This window comes from Cavia porcellus, unplaced genomic scaffold (assembly GCF_034190915.1).
Source record: "Cavia porcellus strain 051 isolate PalLab524CR breed Dunkin Hartley unplaced genomic scaffold, mCavPor4.1 scaffold_1, whole genome shotgun sequence".
In the NCBI taxonomy this organism is placed as follows: Eukaryota; Metazoa; Chordata; class Mammalia; order Rodentia; family Caviidae; genus Cavia; species Cavia porcellus.
Genome location: NW_026947484.1, coordinates 128,292,283 through 128,314,721, shown reverse-complemented (window position 1 = coordinate 128,314,721; position 22,439 = coordinate 128,292,283). Strand labels below are relative to the sequence as shown.

At 40.1% G+C, this 22,439-nt stretch overlaps 1 protein-coding gene across 2 annotated transcripts in view; it reads left to right on the top strand.

Moving 5' to 3' along the window:
* Positions 1-2,753: 2,753 nt before the first annotated feature.
* Positions 2,754-22,439, top strand: part of Vav3 (vav guanine nucleotide exchange factor 3) — a 364,771-nt gene continuing 345,085 nt past the window's right edge. The window contains exon 1 of one of the 2 annotated variants that reach the window (XM_063255201.1): positions 2,754-3,319. In XM_063255201.1, coding sequence (XP_063111271.1) covers positions 3,116-3,319 — 204 coding nt within the window. In that variant the 5' untranslated portion in view covers positions 2,754-3,115. The remainder of the gene's footprint in view (positions 3,320-22,439) is intronic. The other variant, XM_063255206.1, reaches the window with a different exon arrangement.

Sequence of the window (22,439 nt, the reverse complement as noted above, 5' to 3'; positions counted from 1 at the left end):
TGGGTTGTGTGCTCCTTTCCATGTCCTCAAATAAATAAACCTGTTCGTTTTGTACTTTGCTTCTCTATTGTGCCAGCATAATCCAACAACTAACATATACAAAATTTTAAAAAAACGAAATGGAGTTTATTTAGTTATTTCTGCCTGTCCGTGAATGAAAGGTAGCTACTATTGGGTAATGTTTATCCAGTGCTATTGTACTATTTCTATATATCAGACCCTACACATTTTATTATGTCAGTGTTTCTTAGGCTTTGGTAAAAATCAGTATCATCTGTGAATCTTGTCAAAATTCAGGTTTGGAGTTATTCAGTCCACGATAGTGTTCAGGGTCTACATTTCTTTGATGATCTGGGTGATCATGCTGTATACACATTACATTTTGAATAGCAAGGTGTAGACTCTCTTAATCCTGACAAAAACTGTATGAGGTAAGTACTGTTTTCCAAATTAAAGATGTAGAAACTAAAGGGTGGAGGAATTAATTTGTTCAAGGTCATGTTAGGAAGCACAGTTTGGACTCCATATTAAGATCTACCTCCTGATAAAATGTATAAAATCTGGATTGTGTTCTATGGCATTTGAGGGTGAACTGATTTTACCTGAAATAAAACCTATCATTTAAATTTATTATTTCTTCTTTTTAAAGGAAATGTTTCCATTTTAGCTTTCTTCATACAGGCCAGTGTATTAAATGGTGACTCATATATGTTGCATTTGGTGTCTAAAGATGAAGTTTAATATGATTTACAGTAGTCTTCACTCCAGCATAGTTACATTTTCCACACTTTCAATTACTTGCAGTCAACAGCAGACTAAAAATATTAAATGAACATTTCCAGAAATAAAAGATTCATAAATTTCAAAGAAAGTTTATTACGATAGATGATTGTAATGTCCTGTTTCATTGTATATTGTTGATAATCTTTTACTAATTTGTAAATCAAACATTATACTAGGCATGTATATATAGATAAAAAGGTGGTGGTGGTGGTGGTGGTGGTGGTGGTGGTGTGTGTGTGTGTGTGTGTGTGTGTGTGTGTGTGTATGCATATAAACAGGTCTATGGTGTTAGAGATCAAACCCAGAACTTGACACACGCTAGGTAAGTGTCCTACAATGGGCCATACCTCCAGAGCTGAAAACGCCTTGGTAGGGTTGGTGCTATCTACAGTTTCAGATACTCACTGGGGGTCTTTAAGCACATCCCCCTCAGGTAACAGGGGCCTAATGTGTTTGCCAAAATTATGATCCAGGAAACTGCACTATTGATGGAAACTGCATTGAACACGAGAGGAAATTGCTGAGGAAGGACGTATGTGAGGCAAGGAGATCCTCGGACAGATTTATTGTTTAGCTCTGTGGACACAATGTGCTATGCTTGCTACAACCAAGTCAAAAAGGACACAATCCCTGTCCTCCACAGCTCACATACTCCTTTAAAAATGAATTTTACCATCTTAAAAAGTTAACATGATTCATAATAGAAAATTTAAGCTACAGAATCTAATTAAACAGTACATTGAGCATCGTGTGATGTCACATGTCTGTAATCCCAGCACTCTGGGACGTTGAGGCAGAAGGATCATACACTAGAGCCTAGCCTGGGCAACTGAGTGACTTCACAAGACTGTCTCAAAAAACGGTTAAAAAAAGGTTTGTGCTATAGCACTGTGCAGAGGTCCTGGATTTAATCTTTAGTACCACCAGCAACCATCTCCAATCAACCAGCCAACCAACCAAACAAAAAACTTACAAAGTGATGTAAAATTGCACCAAACTGGATTTTTATTTTCAAAATTTAAAAAAACACATCGTAGAAAGGTGGCCAAAGATATCACTTATATGGAACAGCAAGAGTTCCAAATCTTGGCACAATGAGTTTAAACACCATTTTTGGTTCTGAAAGGTAGTCAGAGTAAAAGGGACAGAATTGCTGGTCCCCCAAAAGTTTTAGAAATGCAAACGAGCTATTTCAGCCAGCGCAAGACTCGGCGTTGGGGGTAACGTCCAAGTTTCATCAAGGTTTCCCTAACTGCGCTCAGCCCGAGTGGCCCAGAGGTGAGGCGCCTGCCTCTCCAACCTGGTCGGCAGTCACTGACGCATGCGCGGTCTGGCCTCGGTGTCACCGGCCTATTTTTCTCAGGCAGGTTTTTGTGGGGTTAGTAAAAAGGACCAGAACTGGAGCAGTGCACAGTTCTGAGCCTAAGAGCAGAAAGCAAAACGAGCTCTAAGGGAAAAACATCTCGGGTCGAAACCGGTTGGAGGGTAGAGGTGCACAGGCACGCGCGCGCGCACACACACACTCTTAGGTGCCAAAGCATCCTTAGCAGGAGTTAACTCAGTGACACTGTGAGGGATTATCTGCACAAAACGGAGATGCATCAGGAGTGGCGACAAACTCCAACTTTCAGCGCTGTGCTGCCCAGATGTTCTGTGCCTGCTCTTTTCTTTACTTTTCCGGAGGCCCAGGTGCTCCAATTAATTTGTCTCTTTTCCAAGGCCCCCTCTTTTAAATTCCATTCATTGTTCAGAGTGTCGGGGAGCCACACGGTTCTATAGTGTTCAGCCACACCGTCCCCAGGAAGTCGCGCCGACAGACCTGGACGCCTAGGGTTGTGCAAGCTCCGGCTGTGCGGGTTCGCGGGTGGGCGGGCGCGCTGGGATCCCCTCGGAGGCCGTCGCCCCGCCCCTAGCCCCGCCCTCGCCCCGCCCCCTCGCGCTTCCCCGCCCCCGCCCCAGTCCCAACCCGGGCTGCGGAGCGCTAGCACTCGCTCCCCCGGGGACTCGCAGAGGCAGCGGCGGCCGGGCGCGCCGGGCATGCTCAGTCGCGGGCGCCGGGCTCCGAGTCGGAAGCCTGTGCGCGGCCGCCCAGCCGGCCCGGGCGCACGGGGAGCGCGCGCGACTGGCTGCGGCTGCGGCTGCGGCTGGGCCGCGGGGGACCCCGCGCGGGACGCGAGCCTAGCCCCTCGCGGCGCCCCTGACCTGCCAGCTCCCTAGAACCCGCGCAGGACAGGGGCCAGCCGCGGCTGGTGGCGGCGGGGCGCGGGGGAACAGCCTCGGCGCCGGCAGCGACTCCGGCCGCCCGGCCCGCCGCGTCCCGGAGCCGTCGGGCATGGAGCCGTGGAAGCAGTGCGCGCAGTGGCTGATCCACTGCAAGGTGCTACCCGCCAACCACCGGGTGACCTGGGACTCGGCGCAGGTGTTCGACCTGGCGCAGACCCTCCGCGATGGAGTCCTGCTTTGCCAGCTGCTCAACAACCTCCGAGCGCACTCCATCAATCTGAAGGAGATCAACCTGAGGCCGCAGATGTCCCAGGTAAGGAGGCCGGCGAGCCGCGCCCCCGCCTCGCGCCGCTTCTCCCATTAATCATCCGGCTAATTTCTTTGTGTAAATGCAAACATCTAGGTGCACTCGGCTTGCCCTGCCGCCCAGCATTCTGGTTTGGGGACCACTTCAGCTTTTCCTTGGCTTGAAAAGGTTTCGCCCTTCAGTTGAATGCTAACGCCTAGTGTCCGTAGGATTGTCGAAAGGCTTACTGTGAGGAGGAAGAAATAAGTTCTCTTACGTGTCTCTCTCTGTGTAGAGCGACAATGGGAATTTGATCCAGCTCTTGTATAGTAACCACGAGAAAAGATGAAACGAGGTGAAGGGACAATTTTGCTTTTAGTTGGTTCTTTGAATTAACGTTTTATCCTCAAGCTCTCTTGAAGGAGGAATCATGTCATAAAAAGGGCTGTAGGAAGTGGAGGGCGCTCGGTACCGTTATCTGCACAGAATGACACTAGTCATAGGAAGGAAGAGAAGCTGGACACGGGATGTTTTCAAAGGGCCCCTGAGCTTGTGGCCATCTGGCACGCTGGAGGGTTGTGTTTACAGCGTTTCTCAACCAAGTGAGAAGGAGCTAGCCCAGCCTCTTTCAGCAGTGCCAGGAAATGAGAAGTTTCACTCGAGATTCCGCTTTCTTTCATTCTGCCCCGTGCTCAGGTGATGTGGTGCAGGTTTGGCTCCTGGCGCTGGAACTTTGCCTGGAGGTGTCTCTTGGAGGGTTTTAAAGAAAAAGCAGTTTTGGAAAGCTGTGTGCAGTGTAGAGTCAGCTCAGAAGTCACCAGGCAGTGGAATAGTGGTTTCTTGGTCCTGTCGGAAAGTTTCTGTTCAGAAAGATGTTAAAACATGATTCAGAGCGTCCCTCTTTCTCTCTCTCTCTCTCTTTTTTTTTTGCACAGTGTAAAATACTGCTTTCAACTTAAAAGCTAGAGGAAAGTCCTTTTCATGCCACATTTAAACACTAAATCCTGTATGATACAGATCGTCAGTTACTTAGCAACCAAGAGAGTGTCTTTTAAAAAGGAACTAACTTCATACAGTTTAATAATTATGCATTTAAAGTTAGAGCACACACACTTACCTCTTGAGTCTCTGTGTCCTTGTTTCAGTACGATATTCTGCAGTCTAAGTTATGTGCCTCTTGCCTGTCTACCTTTAAGCTCTTAGTGGGCTGATAGAAGGAAAGTTAGGCATATAAATAGTGAGAGCCTACATATTCAAAGGCAAGATAAATTATTTTGTATTCATCTATGAACTTCATGATGATTGGTGACTCTGTGATACCAACTCTGGATGTTCCTGTTAACAGACATTTCCAATATGGTGGGAGTTGCAGTTATGAACAAACTTCAGTAGTGAGCTTTGGTCGGCTGGCTATCCAGTCTCACAGATTCGTGTTTTCTGTGTTAGCCTCAGAAGGCAGCATGGGTCAGGATGCTTTGGCCCAGGAGCAGAGAGTATACTTCAGGGTACTTCAGTTTCCTGGAGCTTTCGGCAGTTGTTCATTAGATTCTCAATAATCGTTTCCTGAACTGAGGGTCTCCTTTTTTAACCCTCAAAGCCTTATTTGGACAATGGATGAAAGTTTAAATGTGTTTTGCTTGCTTTTCTCTTAAATCGTATTAGAAGTAATTCAATCCTTTTTATGATTAAAGGATACCATTATAAGCATCATTAGTGAAAACAGCATGTACAATTCTTTAAGAGCTCTATTTCTACTGAGGGTACTACAACGAACACACCAGGATACTGCTCTAAAGGAATTATTGCACAGCTATCAGGTAAAACTCTAGGTTATAATAAGGTAAGTAGGACAGCTAAAGGATTATCTATAGGCTGTTGTGATTTTGAATTCTTAAGTCTTGACAAAACCAGAGCTTTCTAATTTGACTGAGTTCAGTTTTCTTTGTAATATACTGTGAGCTAGGAGTACTTTTTTTAGACATGAAGACTAATGCCTGAAGGTCAAGGTATCTTTTTTGTTTGTTTGTTTTGTCATTGGTTCTTGGCCACATTTCAGACAGCTAAGGTTGCTGGGAGCTAGGCAGATAAGTTTCTGCTTCATAAGTTGTCAATAAAGCCTTAAATGACTCTTGTTAAATGGTTTCATAAAATATATTAACATATTTAGCATGCTTGCAGTGCTTAATATTATAGCAAACATGTTTGCTATAGCAGAGTGATTTTTCTGCTATTGTCCTTACAAGTTACCTTGTGTTGACATCTTTGTTCTCATGTATCTGTCTCAGGAAAGGTTCTGGCTACTCATGGTTATGAGGCCCCTATCCTTTAACTCCGCTCATAATGTATACGTAATGACCTGTTCGTCCACTGCAACCCTGACATTCATCCCCTCAGAGGTCGCTTTTCTGAAGTTAGAGGACATTACTAGTACTTGTTGCTTTTGTTGTGGCTACAAGTCATTCTGACTTAGAGTCTGCCCTGATTTATGTTCTGAAGATATTAATTTGAAATGGGTTATTCCGTTTTAGCTCATGGTCTTCTAAGGAAAGAAGTAACAATGCTGTCACTTCAGAATTTTGTGGCATTCTGAGAGAGTTATGAGTAGATGCTGATGACAGAAACTTATTTATTGATGCTTTGCTTATTGCCTGTGTTTAGTTTTCTCAGAAGAGGCTATAAAATGACTAGCTTCTTTTCAGAGGAGTGTTTATCCAGCGAGTGGGATGTTTTTTCATTTTTCTGTTAGCTTTCAGCCTTGTTTGTATTTAAAAAAATAAATAACCCTGCAAGTAATGATTGCTTAATTATAGGTTTGAATCTTAGACTCTTCATAGGCTAATTGGGTCTTCTTCAAAACAGAAGCATAAATGTGATGCCTGCTTCTCATACTTAGTGTTCTTTCTGGCTGTGGACATCCAGTTCTTTTTGGTCTTGCCACCTTGGTAAGATGATCTTTTTCCACTTAGAAAGAGGTATACTGTTAACAGTGATTTAGATTCTGTTTTTATTTATAATGAGTTAACATCGTATTTAATTGTATTTTAGCATGCTCCTTTTATTATAAAGAATAAAATGAAATACAATCCTGATGGCTATTGAAAATCCAAGCAATTTTGTGTCTGTATATATTTGATAGATTTATTTTCCATCCTAAACAATACGGTAGCCAAGGCATAAAGCACTCAGATGATTCTGGAGAGAAGCCTAATGGTAAAGATTATAGTGGGAGTGCCTTGTGGGCAGGCAGGGGGTGTTGGCACGATGTCATTTGCAGTGGCTAACATGGTCTCCATGTATGTCTGTTACCGACCGTTATTGATGGGATGAGTGTAGCCTTATTAATTTGCAATTTAAAAATTTATTTTATACTATGTCTTAGAGGGATAGAATACTATCCCTCTACTAACATTTGATGAATTTGTTGATCATTCTATGCAAAATGTATAAGCTTTGAATATTGTTAAAATATGTTACTCAGGCTTCAAGTGTTCCTTCAACAAATATTTATTTGTTCCTTCTGTGTGCCAGGCATTATTTAAGCCACTAGCTTAATAGTAGTAAATGGACTCTAGTCCCTGCCCCAAAGGCATTTACATGTTAGTGGAGAGTATGGAGCATGAAAAATAAGTGACTATGTAACATAAAGTGTAATGAGAACATTTGAAGATGAATAAGGAAATAGAAAGAAGTATGTTGAGATTTTGTAGGAAGGTTGTTTATGCAACTAATGGAAGGTAGCCAAGAAAGCCTTGTCTGGGAAGGCTTTCTAAGACAACTAAGGTAGGGTTAGAGGGACCTGAAAGGAGTGAGAAAATGTGGGAAAAGAATATTCCCAGCAGAGGAGACACCAAAATTGACGGTCCTGAGGTAATTAGCTGCAGACACCCTAGAGACCTTCATGGGAAAGTATGGTGGAGAGGAGATCGAAAGGAAAACAGAAACCCAGTTTTTAGGGCTTATGGGGCTTTGCAAGGACTCTGACTTTCACTCTGAATGAAATGGAAGGCCAGCCAAAAGTTCGAGCAAAGACATGGGCTGACCTGCCTTGCCTTTTCAACAGAGTCACATTCAACAGAGTTATTGTGAGCAAACTGAGGAGCTAAAGGATGGAGACAGCCAGGCCGGTGCTGCCCTTCAGGCCAGAGGCATGCAGCCCTGACCAGAGCAGCAGCAGCGGATGGTGAGATAGGAGAGCTCTGAGTATATTTTGAGGGGAGATCCTGGGGGTTTTATTGATGCACTCAGATGAGGGGTATGAGGAAAAGGGGGAGGAGTCAAGAACGGGTTCCTAGAATGACAACATTGCTATTTACTAAAGTGGAGAAGAATAGAGGAAAATAGCTTTGAGGGTGTATGTGGGGAGGAAGGGAAGAGAATTTGGTGCTAGTTATGTTTGAAATGCCAGGTGGACATCTAGTTGGAGATGCCAGATAGGCATGTGGAGAAGTTAGAGATGAAGATGTGAAATTTGGATTTATCAAGTTATAGATTTTCCTGAGAATAATGAGATTGAGTTGGGTGATCTAGGAAATAGTGTAGAAAGAATCGAGTAACTGAGTGATTTGTGCGCATGCCTGCTATTGAAGGCAGAGAAAGAGGAGTTGTGAGGAAATGACTATGGAGTAGGAGGAAAACCTGCAGAGGGTGGCACCGGGAACCAGCTGAAGGAGGAGTGATCTGATGTATCAAATGCTGCTGCTAGACCAAGTCAAATAAGGACTTGGCATGGAATATTGATTTAAATTATGTACGGTTTCTTGGTGACCTTGACAAAAACAAATTTGACATGTGGTGGGCAAACAGTCTAATGCAGAAGAAGAGAGGATAGAGAGATGATGAACACAGCAAGGATAGACATCTCTTTGGGGAATAATTTTGCCATAAAGAAAGTAGAATAATGAGGTAGTGGTTAATAGAGCAAAAGAGGCCAACAGAAATTTATTTTCTTTTTTTTTTAATTTTATTTAAGGAGAAAAGAAAAAAAAAGCAGGGAAAGGGTACAAGTTATACAGATTTACAGAAAAAAAAATGAACAGTAGGAAATCACTAGTTAATGGATTACATATTGTCATCTTAGAAATAATTGTTCAAGTCACAAAATTAAAGCTTGTAAAGTGGACATTCCATCAATGATACCGCAAACAGTTCTGTTCATTGATCCAATAAAACTCTGTGATATCATTTTCTATCTTATACACTTAAATATACATGCAGTTATATAGTTTGGAGCACTTTCTTTTCCTCTCTTTTGTACCATGACTATTACACATTTTGGGTTTCATTGCTCCCACGGTTCTTATTACTTTTTTGGAAGAGAGTAAAACCAAATGTGACATAACAGAACAGAATCGGTCAAGTCAAAAGGGTGGACATAATAGATAATGTAAAAACATAATACAAGGTGATCAACAATGGTTACCATAATGCCTCCCGCTATCTCTAATAGAATTGCCTATATCGTTAGTTATAATACAATTGAACAAAACAGTAAAGAATAAAACCGACAAAACCAAAACATTGGAGACATTGTAGGTCTTCAAAAGTAGATAAAAGTCAACAAGAATGGGCGTCATAATGAATCTCATTATCTTCACAGCTGATGCCTAAACTTTCGAACCTGATACTATCCAGCAAAACAGAATAGGGGAACATCAGTTAAAAACCAGATGGTTGAGAGTAATACAGGGCTTTAAATCATGAAAAGTAATGAAAAGTCAAAGTGGGTTACTTTTCTTAATGTGTAAAATTTTTATTTTATATTTGTTAAAAGAACTTAGATTTACAGTTTTTCATGATACTCTTGTATACATGCATACATATATATGTTAAGAAGTATGTATATAAGCAAACATAAATGACATAAATTTAAATATGTTCATTCAACTTTTCCTTTGAAGATCATTTTAACTCAAAATTACTGATCTGTATGTTTTTCTACACAATATTGTCCTCTGAAAATCTAATTTGTAAAAGACCATTTGTAAAAGAATATGCCATAACTGGTCCTAGGATTTCTTTCCACTCTGCTAACACTCAGTTGAGTTTTGGTGTCATTTTTTTTAAAGCATTTGTGTTGTTACTTTTCTCTCATTGTTGAGACAAAATATCTAATACCGAACATTAAAGGAGGAAAGATTTATTTAGCTTACTGTTTGTGGAGGTTTCAGTCTATAATGATCTGGCCCCAAGGAAGGGTGACATGGCACTGGGTGAACAGTTCAAGGTGGCAGAAGACAGAAAAACAACAAGAGCAAAAAACAAAAACAAAAACAACAACAACAACAACAAAAAACAACAATGCAAAAAACCAAGCTTCTTTTCCTGCCTTATTCTGTAAGCATACTTCCCTCATGCCGTGGCAGGTGCAGCATAATTTCTGTGCCTTTCTCTTGCACAGAATGAGTATGTTTACAAAGTTAGGACTCTTGCACCTTACTGAGTCATTTAGTTAAGCTAAACTTCTCAAGTTGACACAGTGTATCTACCGTTACAATCTACCCCTATCAACTTGGCAACCAGACACATTACTTTAAATTGATTTCCAGATACAAACACATGCTTATTCTTATCATTTCACAACTTGACCGTTGTAACACAGGTTTAACCATCTTTAAGAACGAGTACTAAATCTGTCAACATTATATTACATTAGAACTTAACATTTCACCTTTGGCTCCCCAAAGAGTCATACATCTCTAACAGTTGTTAGACACTTAACAGTTTCAGTCTTGCTGAAAAGTCCAAATCCCAAATCTCCTCCAAGATGTAAGGCCAACTCTTAGCTGCAAGCTCCTGTACAAATGAAAACAAATTTAAACACTTCCAACATGCAATGGCACAAGATTTTCATTTCAAAATTTACAAACAGGGAGATAAAAGAAATGGGACCAAAGTAAGTCCAAAATCTATCGGAGCAAACACCCAAGTTCTGCATTTCCATGTCCAGCATCTGAAGCAATCTGTGGAAAATTATGAGCTCCAAAGGGTTAGAGTGACTCCCCCTCGATGGCATTTCTGGTGGTTGCAACTCCTGCTCCCGCAGCTTCTCTCTTAGGCATGTTTGGCTCTCTCCTTGCATCTCTCCTTAGTTGATCAACATTCCTGGCTTTTCCAAACTTCTGGGGTTTCCACCACACCTTTGGCTTCACACTCACAGCTTTATGTACTGCCCTCTCAGGGACACACTGCCTGACCTCCCAGGCCTTTTGAATGAGGTAGAATCATTTTTAACCCCCAAACTCTTGCATTCTGTATGCACCTAAAACCAGCACCATGTGGATAATGCAAAAGTCAGCTGCCAACTGGAGCAGCAGCCAGGCTTTCCTCTCTCATGGCTGTAGGGAGTGAGCGGCTGGGTTTTTGGACACTGGGAATCTCGCTCTGAAGAACAAATTCTCTATGCCACCATTGGTGCTCTGTGGCTTTTTTTTCTCAAAGCAAAGTCTTTCACTTTTGCAGTTTTGAGGCTGCAAAGAGTGGAGACACACCACTTCCCTTGATGGCCCCAGCCAATCTTTTTTGTTCTTCTGTTCCTTCTCAGCAATCAAGATCTCAGCTCTATCTTTACAGTCCACAGCTTTACTGGAGCTTCCTTTCTGGCCAGACATTTTAAATCACCCTACTGAGTGAGTTCTTTGCTCTTGGTTTGTAACATAAATCTGGCTAAAAGCCCCCAACATCAGCCAGCCATTGCCACAGCCTCAGCATTCAACTTCCTTGAAATTTCTTTTGCAAGATTAATTAGGCTGCTGATTAATCTAACTCTCAGGCAGAGTCTTTGGACATGAGCAAAATGCAGACAAATTTTATGCTAAGCTCTAACATCCATCATTTAGAGTCCAACAGCCAGTGCAATCTTTTCCTAGCAGAAACCTACCAAGCCTGATTTTTACTGGCAGGATTTCTATCACCTTTCTGGTCTTGTGAACACTGACCAGAATCTTCCATACAGAACAGCTAAAGGCATTCCAGCTCTACTTTTTCAATCAACATCTCTGATCTTTTCCAAACTGTCCCCACAAGCTATTTCCAAAGACTCTTGAACCATATGGTCAGGTATAGTCACAGCAATGATCCTACTTTCCTGGTAACAAATTCTGTGTTAGTTACTTTCCTCTCTTTGCTGAAACAAAATACCCAACACTCAAATTTAAAGGAGAAAAGGTTTATTTAGCTCACAGTTTCTGGTGGTTTCAGTCCATAGTCAGTTGGCTGCAAGGCAGGGTGTTGTGGCACTGGGGCAACAGTTCAAGGCAGCCGAAGACAGCAACAAGAGCAAAAGAGTGGAGAGCAAGCCTCTTTTCCTTTCTTACATCCTTATATTGTAAGCATACTACCCAATTCCTACCTAGGGCAAGTGTAGCACTCACAGCATCTCTATACCCTGCTCCAAAGTGAGGACCCTGCCCTACTGCTGAGTAGCTTAGTTAAGCTTCTGAACTTCACAAATGGGTCGATTCACTGTATCAATCATTACAACATGAAAGAGGACTTTATTTCTGCTATATATTTAAAAATTTTATTACTTTCAACATTGTGGTATGTATTACAAATCTATATTCCATTATCCTCAAGGTAATTGTATGTGTAGATTATTGAATTTGTAGAAGGAAGGGACAGAAGTACTCTCATTGTGCAAAAAAGTGTTCCAGTTACAGTTTTAGGTAGTCAGTTACTTAGTTTCTCTTTGCAGAAGTCAGTAACATCTTCACCAATTATTAGATCATTCATTTGAATCATCTGCCAGCATAATTTTATACTGGGCATCCAAGATCTTTTCATGTTAAGTAGTTTTGGCACTTTGAGGCATCTTACATACTTATTCATTTGCTATAATAGCTTAATGTTCTCTGGGAACTGAAGTGCTGAAACTTGATTGGTGAGGTATAAGCACTATTACAAATTTCCTAATTTTCAAATACATTGAAAATTTTTTTATCATTTTTCCTAAATTTTCTTTGACAATTGACATTATTGACCTTTCTCTTCCTCCCAAAATTTTCTTCCTTTTACTGTTATCATACTGCCCTCTCCCGGTTCTCATTCTTTTCATTTTCCTTTGCTAGCCTCTCTTTCTTTAAACATCCCTTAAATAGATTAGAGTTTTCTGCTTGATTTTCTTTTCCTTTCATATTCTCTTGACGGTATTATCCTATGACCTTCTTGGCAGTAGCCTGCCGTGGTGGATCCAAAGTTCACACTGATGGTGTAGGTCCGCCTGGGTTGCACCCTCATCTGCATTGTTACACTCTTGATGGTGAAGTCTAGTCACTGTAGAAAGCTGACTCACCCACAGAAGAGTCTTGAGACCGGATGGCTAGGGCAGAATGGAGGAGGAGCAAGACTAGTGCTGGAGGTCTCTCGAGAGGCAGAGCAAAGAGGTTAGGAGAAAGAGAGGAACACAGAAAATTAGAGAGCTAGTTAAGAGTTAGAATGTACAGGACTTCAGGACCTTCCAATGCAGATGGAATGCGATATTTTTAGTCTGAACCTAGGTTTCAGGCTCGTAATTGGGTGAAACAAAAGGGGACACATATCCAAAGGGAAAAGGAATGTGCTCAGTTTGGGATTTTGAATATGAAGTTACTACCAGTTATTTCCTGACTCTCGATTTCAAGCATCCCACTCTACTCCTTTCTTTCTGGCTTATTCTTCTACTAATTCTTAAAATCCAATAATCTTTTTTTAAAAAAATTTTATTTAAAAGGAAAAAGAGAAAAATCAAAACAAAACAAAGCAGTGTAAGGGTACAAGTAATACAGAACTACAAAAACAAAACAAAACAAAACAAAAAAAGTAAGAAATCACCAGTTAATAGATTATACATTATCATCTTAGAGATAGTTGCTCAAGTCACAGTATCAAAGCATACAAAGTGGACATTCAAACAGTGAAAATCCAACAATCTTTTGAATTTCTCACACCAACCACCTCCTCACTGCCTTCATGCCTTCATTTTTTTTTCCTTCTCAACTTAAATACCTTACCCATTACAGTTATTTCCTTGGTTTTTCTTAACATTCTTGCTCATTCAGGTAAACAAAACCCTGGTTAAATCTAGCTTGTTACTGATTTTCTGCCTACAACTGAGCTGTTGCAGGTGATAGAGGAAAACCCATACCACTTCAACTCTGCTCACTTGAAATTCATAATCCCTAACTATAAGTGGGTGCTGAAAATACCCACTCAGCTGGTTATATTGCTCTGGAAGTTCTCAAAGTATGGTCCTGGGACTCCTGTTAGTCCTTGAAATGCTTTTAGGGGGTTCTAGAAAGCTAAAAACTTTTTATAGTATTGAAACTATCTATTCATACAATTCTCATTTTCTCATAAGTGTGTAGTACAGATTTCCAAAGGATACATGTATTGTTAATATGGTCACTATGATTAACAGTGGAATATGTACTGGTGTATGTTTCAAAGATTTCTCAGTTTAGAATTCTAATGTCAAGTATTGATAGATGCTTAGTGTCCTGTGAAAATCTTTTTTAAGAGTGTAAATGGTTCTTGACGCCAATAAGTTTGAGGACCATACTAGATCATTTACTGACTCGCAGATGACTATTTGGTACCTTTGCTTTTTTCCTTTCATCTCCACTACCTCCCTCTCTATTCTTCTCTCCACTGGTGACCCTGCTTCCTATTCTAGTGAGAACATCGAATCAGAGAGGAGCATCCTGGAGCTCTCACCATCCTTTACCTGTTCCCATAGACCACACCCTCTTTCCAGTACGATGTTAAGTGCTCCTGGTTCCTGGCAAAGGGTAGTTACTCCTTCACTCTCCACTCTGCTCTCCTGCATCATCAGTCTGTTCATTTTCTTGTGTATATATTATTATTTTCCTCACTTGAATTCAGGGCAAGTTTTCAAGGTAGCCACCACAAAGATTTGCTGATGAATACTGTGCATGATGGAGAATGACAAAGGGTTTGACTTCAACTACTGGGGCAAGTGTCAAATAAACTTTCTTGTGACTATTTAGTGGTTCCTAATGAACCACAGATTAAATTCACACACATGAGAATGTCCTGAAAAGGGCCTATGGTCTGGTCTCTTTGTCTCTTAAAGCTACCCTCACTCTGTGGTCTTGACCTTTGTGTGGTTTCTTGAATGTGCTATGCTGTTGAGTGCCTCTGTGCTGTTGCACATGCCTTTTTCTCCTACAGAGTCCTTTCTCACCTGTATACTTCAGGATGCAGCTCCTGAGTCACATCATCTGGTGTCTTTCCTGATTGTCCTTCAAGGTGTGGCTGACTGTGTTATTCTTTGCGCCACAGTCTGTGGTGTAATTAGCTGGAGGGTAACATTCTTTTCCCTGTTTTGCTTTAGTTTTCCTTTCTGATTTTTTCCAGACTGTGACTTGCTTGAGGCTTCCATAGGCTGATTCACTGATACATGTGTCTTGTAGCTGATACAAGGCGTCATACATTACAGTCATACACAAATAAGCATAAATTTAAGGTAGGTTGAAAATGATGACTGTTTACTACTTTTTCCAAGACAGCTATATAAACTTTAAAAATAAGACATGTGTAGCACTGCATGTGTCATTAAAAACCAAGAATACCTGTCTATTAAGTGCCAATACTAGTAATAGCATATAACATTACCACTTAGCAACTGAGTGACTTTCAGAGAGTGACTGAACTGTTCTTTCAGAAGGTTTTCACCTCTAAAATAGACCTGTTCAAATTGTGTAACACCAGGGAGGTGGACTAAATGAATTAATTAGCCATGTGAATAGTATGTAAGTGCCCAGTAGATGTTGTTTTTACTGTAACTGTTACTACTGCTTCAGAAATGTACAGGTGGCATTCACAACACCTCCTAGGTGTTATCTATTCTAATTGTCACAGTAGCATGAAGGATTCTCATATTATAGACAAGTGGTGGGAATCTACCACCATGCCTCAGCAGGCTGTTTGTATCATTGAAAGCGCTAAAGGTTTGTCATCACTGTGATAGATATTCTTTGAGGCTAAGAGGAAGTTTAGTAACTTGTGCTTGGTTTATGGTGGAGCCAGTATTAAACTAGAACATTTAAAGTGAACTGACTTCTCAGCTGGGCTCTTGGCACATTTGGAATGAAATGCAAAGAATTTTTCTTTTTTTCCCATTGTAGTGTTCTCTCGCAGTCTTCCTTTGGAGGAGTGTTCTCTGATTGATCCTGTGGCTGTGAATAATACTCCGTACTAGTTAGATGTTGAGTTACGTTGATGCAGCATATCGAAACACCATCAGGGTGATTTTATACAGATTTACCTCACAAAAGAAATACAATCAGATTTAAAAAAAAAGCCCAGTATGGAACAGTAATGAGAGGCAAAGAGAAAGTGAGTATAGCTGCCTTTCTGGACCTTTGTGGCCTTGTATACTTTGCTTTTTTGACAGCTGGTTTCAAGTCTGTTCTGGAGTCAGGAGCGTTCACATTTCTGAGGGAAGCAGGAAACCCTGATATTTATCTGTCATGTTTTGAAATAGTATGTCCCCAGGTCCACTTCTCTCTATATTGTAAGTCTTCTAATTGTACACTCACAGTTACCCACTATTAGTTGTTATTTGTAATCTTACTGCCCCAGGAGAGAGCCTCCCTAATGTTAAGGCCAATCAAAAGTGTTCGTTTGCCCAAACTGGAGCATTTAAGAGACAGATTCATGATACTTACTTTTAAATTCCATGAGAAATTTCAGAATTTTGTTTTGTTCTGCTATCTGCATGTGCTTTCAAAATGTGTGTTGCAAGAAAAGCAGTCAATCTTTCGGGCTGCTTTCATAACAGGAAGCCAGCAGCATATGCCACTCACATGGGAGTTCTCTAAAGGGTCAATTAATATGGAATATTTAATGATACACTTGATACTCACCTTCCATGATTTTAAAAGTGCCTGTCTTAAAATAGATCTGTAACAGCTGGTCTGAATAAACAAGCATCATGCCGCTTTATGTCTTTTCCTGGATGGCAGGGGCAAAGTGGCTTAATGAAAAGGCATCCATCCGGTCAGGAGTCAGGCCTTGATTCTGTCTCTCCTCCATCCCTGACAGGCTGTGTGACCTTAGCAAGTGTTTGCATCTCGTTGCCCCTGCCTTTTGTACTTAGAGCAATAGCAGCAAGCATCTTTATAATTTCACTTAGGAGGCATTCCTTTTTCATGAACATTAGGGGTGAGGCAGAAATGGTTGAGTTTCAGCTCTAGCACTTAACATGGTGACTTTGGAAAAGTTTTACTTGTTGAATCTGTTTCTTCAACTAATGGATAGAACAAAACAAAGGAAAACAAAAATACAGTAAAAACCAGTATTGTGGGACTGTGACAAGAATTAATATATTTAAATGATTGGTGCACAGTAGGTACTCTGTAAGATTATTATCTTCCACCTCTGGCGTCTTCCCCCATCCCAGAAATCTTTGAGGCAGGAAGAAGACTATGTTATCACCACTGTACAGAGGAGGAAATTGAGATGTGCTCTGGATAAAGGGCTTTTCTCAAGGTCACACAGGAAGTGGTGAAGACAGAACTTGAGCCCAACTATCCTCATTTCAAATTCAGCAACATTTCCTGTTCCTGGAGCCAAACTCAGTGACTATATGATGAATTTCATGAGGAAATGACTGGGAAAGTGCTTGCAAAAAGCAAGGCAAATTCTGAAAATATAAAATGCCATATCATTTTACACTAAATGTGTAGTTAAAATAGAAACATCTACAGGAATACCTATTTTCAGTTATTTTAGTGTCTAATTAGTTTATGGATTTCTGCCTTTAGGAAGTTCTTTTTAGAATTATTTGCTTTCTTTGGCTATATTTTTATGGAAACTATTGCATATGAGTTGATTGATTAATCATAACATTGTCTGTTACATATTAGACTTTTTGAAGGTGCTGAAGACAGAAAGGAAAATAAAACTCAGTCCTTGGCTTACAGTCCCAGCACGTTGGAAGGCTGAGGCAGGAGCACTGCAAGTTTCAGGCCATCCTGGGCATTTTAACAAGACTTTGTTTCAAAAATAAAACAGTCGGTGGCTTTTGTATGAAGACCCTGAGTTCAATCCCCAGTACTACAAAAACAAAAACAAAAACCTCAGTTCTTTTCCTTGGGTCACTTGTGGTCTACACAACAAGGATTTCACTACAGTTGTTCCCTTATAAAACATGGGATGGAAAATGAGCCATTTGAGTTTGAATGACTGAGCAGGCAGATGTTTGGTAGATGAATAATATTTTTTCAGATTTTGTTGATGTTCAGGGGGTGACATTAATGTTGCAAATGAATTTTTTACATGCATGCATATTTGTCATTTCTATAGACACTGGTTTAGTATTTTCTACGTGCAGGGCACTGAAGGCATAAACATAGATCTCATGATGATTCTGGCTTTGGAAGTCTTCAAGAAAACAGATTTGAACTCAGAGTAAGGTTTTTATAAGAATGTCAAAAGGAAGTAGATCAGTAGGTGCTGCAAGGCCAGTGCAACAGTACATACAGCTGAGTGACAGAGATGAGACCAGGAAGCGGACAGAGAATGAGTGATTGCTAGAGGAGAAGAACGTTTGAGGGACAAAAAAAAAAAGAGTGTGAAGGTGGGAGTAGTGCATGACATAAATACTGTGCAGAGCCCTTCAAACCTCAGTGAGACCCCCAAGAAGAGAGTCATTTTGAGCTAGATAAAGTGTCTTTAAAACATTAGTGTTGGAGTTTGGCTGTATCATTTTTACTTGGCAATGCAGTCATTAAAATGTGGTGAACGGAGTGCAGAATCAGATGATAACTTATTTTCTGAATATCTTAAAAGCTGAGGGAGCGTCAGACTGCTTAATTGGTATCTAGAGTAAAGTGCTAGAGAAAGTCAAGAGGTCTGTACCTGTTTCTCTCTCTAACCTCCTGATTTTCACCTCTCCGTCCTTCACATTTACTAGGCTGTCATCCTTCTTTTGTTGTTAGCTGACCAATGTCTCCTCTTTTCCTGGCCTATTAGTTCTTGGCTCTGTTCCTAAACCTTTCCAAGATCCGCCTTTCCACTTTCACCCCAAATCTCCTTCACCACTGTGATGTCAGATGGGCCAGTCACCCTGCCCTGGAGCATCTCTCCCGCAGAACTTCTGTCATTTATTCTAAAGGAGCTTCAGAGAGCTGTTGAAGTCACACGCCATGTCTTGCTGGCCCATTTAGACTGCAGCTTCTCTTCAGTTTTTTCAGTCTCTTCAAAGTGTGTCTTGTCACCCTGTGACTTCCTGACTTGCTCTCATTTCCTCAGTCATGCTCCTACCTTCCAAATCCCAGACATCCAGAGTCTCTTGGTCTGTCTTAGTCATTACCACATAGTCCTCTTGAGTTTTTCCCTCAGGCTATCCTATCTCACTCATAATAGGACAATGCTTCCAAACTTTACAGTTCATATTGTTTATGCACTTTTCTTTGGTCTTCTGATTCCTAAGACTTTAAAGTCTTGAAGGGGATATTTAATAAATTAGAATCCCAGAGAAGACCAAGTATTAGGAGAATTCCGATTTGGAGAAGCAGTACAGTAGTACTAGATACAGTACTTTTGTTTGGTTTGTGATCTCAGAAACCCAATGGTATGCTTGAATGAGCATTATCAATGAACCAGAAGCTATTTAGTCACATTTTTCGGTTCCCAGCATTACCCATCTACCTGTCCCCTCTTGTACCCAGCTCATAGCATCTGCCTATTTTTGCAAACTTTTAAAAAATGTAATATTATGATTCAATACTGCAACCTCTTATTCATATATGCATTGCTCGATAGGGAAGTGATTCTAGAATAACGCTTTTGCTGATATTCCAAAATACAAGTTCAAGGCAGAGATATTAAATTGCCTGGCATTTGAACTTCAAATATGGGGAAACACTTATTGGTTAAGGAAAGTTGTTAAGCTTAGGCCAGTCAGCCACAGAAGAAATGCTCAAATATTATTTATGATGACAGAGTACCTGGAAATAGAACTTTATATTTGAACATAAGTTTGAGATTAAGTAGAATATAGTTGTTCATCCTCAGTGAAGGGAAGGAGGAATTGAGAGCCCTGTAGCACAGAATAAGACCTAACCCAAAAGATGTGGGTGCTTTCACAGTGTTAAGAGAATGTGACATAATTGTTACTATTTGTGTTATCGTCATTGACCCCAGAATGTGAAGCTAGACTTTTAAATATTTATACAGTGGCTCAGATACTTAAACCTTTATTGAATTCTAAGTCTTCTCAAACATGTAGTTCTATTTAATGACCTGACTTAACTGAGAAAAATGATGAGAAAGGTAAAATAATTTAACAGGATTCTTATATACCTACTTTGGTAAAGGTTCTAAATTTTTCCCCTTCAGTATTTAATAAATGCCTTAAAGTTTCAGTGATGCATGTGAATTAATTTCTCACCTAATCTAACTAACAAGAAGCTGTGATACTTTTGCCAATTTGGCAACTACATAAAGCCCTTGAGGGTTTTACATAAAATAAGCTAAATGAAAAAATGTATTTAAAAATAACAGAGGTGCCCTTACCTCTCTATAGAAGAAGAGATTAAAGTATATTTCTTAGACTTCATGTAAATGTGACAAAGTAAACTCACTATGCTGGTCTTTAGGGAGTTACTATGTTGTGATTTGAAACCTAAGTACTTAATTAATACACTGACCAGTGTGTTAATGAGCTCGCGTGGTGGCATGGTGCAGTGGGCAGAACATGGCCTTGGATTCATCAGCCGGGCTTTGACTCCCAGCTGTGTCACTTTCCGTCATGGGCAATTTAACTACTCTGACTTCGGATTCCCACATTTATCTAACGGAGGTGATAATATCTGCAATGTTAAAAGTATTAAAGTAATACATATGATGTATTCAATTTAGAAATCAGGCTTAGGAGAACTCAATAAATGTAAGTTCCATTCTTTTCATCAACTCTACTTTTAAAGTCTAAGAAAATTTATATGCTATCAGTGAAAATGGAAAGAGGGTACTGAAAGTTACACGGCAGCGGTAAAAGCTGTAAATTGTGTACTCAGGAACTCAATGTACTATGGAGAATGCAGCCAGTTGCTTCACATACTGCAAGGCTCTGAGGAAGGATGGTCCTGTTTGGATGTAATATAAAAGCTGACTTTATTGTTCAAAGAGTGATATATAGTTATCAAGCTGGAAAAATTTTTAGAATGACTCTAGTTCAATGTCTTGGTTTTATTTCTTTATTTCTTTACTTATTTTTTGGATACTGGGAATTGAACTTAGGACTTTACACTGGGAACATCTTGGTTTTAAAAATGAGCAATCTATGGCTTCTGATATGGTGTGCATTGATTTAATCAAGATCACTTGATTAAAAAAAAATCCAGGCCCAGGTTTCATGAACCATGGGCCATGCCCTTTCTCAGGGTACAAATGACCTAGACCTTAGGAGAACCTTGAACCATGTGTATCCTTTATATTTTTTAAATTAAACTTGTTAGAAAGTGCCAGAAAGTAGGAAGTGCTTTGGTTCAGAATTACTCTTGTGAGGCACTTATGCATACTTTGTTCTCTCATTCTTTTTTTTTTTTCCTCTTGAAAGGCAGTAGCATAGATGGGTCAGTGAGTGTGGAAATATAAGACCCCAAGCTTTGGAGCCCAAAACTTCCTGGAGAATTGACATAGCCTTGAAAAATGATTAAATAGTGAAAATTGTGAAATGAAAGATCTGATGCTGAAAGCAGTAAAATTCAGCTATCTATAAACTTAATTGTCCAAGATTGCCCAGCTCCTAAGTCCCTGAGATTTTGCTGTGTTAAATAATATTGTATCTCAAGTTTTTGAGAATATGAATATTCCTATGTGTTTCAGTGTCACCCTAAGATTTTCTCCTAGATTGTGATTTCTGTAAAACTTTTGGGATCATTTGTTTTTTAACTTTCTGTTCATTGCTCAGTACCTCTCATGTACTGACTATTCCCATGAAAGATTATTGAGAAACAGAGTCCCCGAAAACAATTGTATACACTCTTCTGGAAAAGAAACACTTGCATGAATATTTTAATACTACATTTATTGAGACATCATGAGATTAATACAGGTTACTTTTGGCCTCTGAAATTACAAGAGGTGCTCCAAGTGGTGGCAGTTAGCTTCTAGACATTTATCAGTATGGCAAACTGATGTCTGGGTAACCTTGGTCATTGACATTGCTGCACACGCGTTTTTAACTTTTTCTCTTAGGGGTTTTCTTTGATCCAGGCGTCCTCTAGAGTCATCCATATGAGGGTAACACCATCTGCTGAAAAAACATCATCCTATTTTTGTTCTTCTGGGTGTGTATACATTTTTGGGGGGCAGGCTCTATAGTTAATGAACTGCTCATATTATCTTTGATATTGCTTGGATGAGACTGCTGGTTTTCATTACTTTTCTTAATTAAAGAGTGAAAAGTTATAATATTGTTACAATTGTCTGCAGTGGGAGGCAGCATGGTATGTTGATAAAATAAGTACTTTAGTATAGGACCGACCTTATTAGCTGGGTCGTGTGGGCAAATCACAAAATCTCTCAGCATCTTGATTTTCTTGCTTGTGAGATGGGATCAGACTGCAGTATGTTGTGGGGAACAGCAGTGCTCAGGTGGGCCCAATACTTAGTGTATCAGGGACATTTAATGTGTCTTCTCTCACACCCTGTCCATCCATCGGCTTCTGTCATATAGAACTTTCCTAATAGTTCTTTTGGAATTACATTGCTGATCTATGGCAGACATTTCTTCTCTGCTGTGTTCTTCCCACAGATATTTTATTTATATTCATTGACTCTAAGACTTGGAATATTGTGGCTTTAAAAGTGACTTGGCTTATCTGTTCATCTATTTATTGTTAATTTCGTATGTGACAACTAAGATGCAACAAAAGACAACTTCCCACCTGGAACTGGGACCTGCACTTAAATGTTGATTGGGGACTAATAACAGTGAAATCTGCACCTCAATTTACTCAGTTTCTCTGAGCATCTATTTTCTCTATGAAAACTAAGTCAGGGGTGGCAGTGCCTAGTGGAAAGGACATAGATCTCATAATCAAATTTTGGATCTGGTATTAAATAGCTATGTGATTTAGGCAGGCTGTTTCACCTTTCTCTTCCTTTGGTTTTGCCTTGAGAACAGGACTGACTGTGGTGT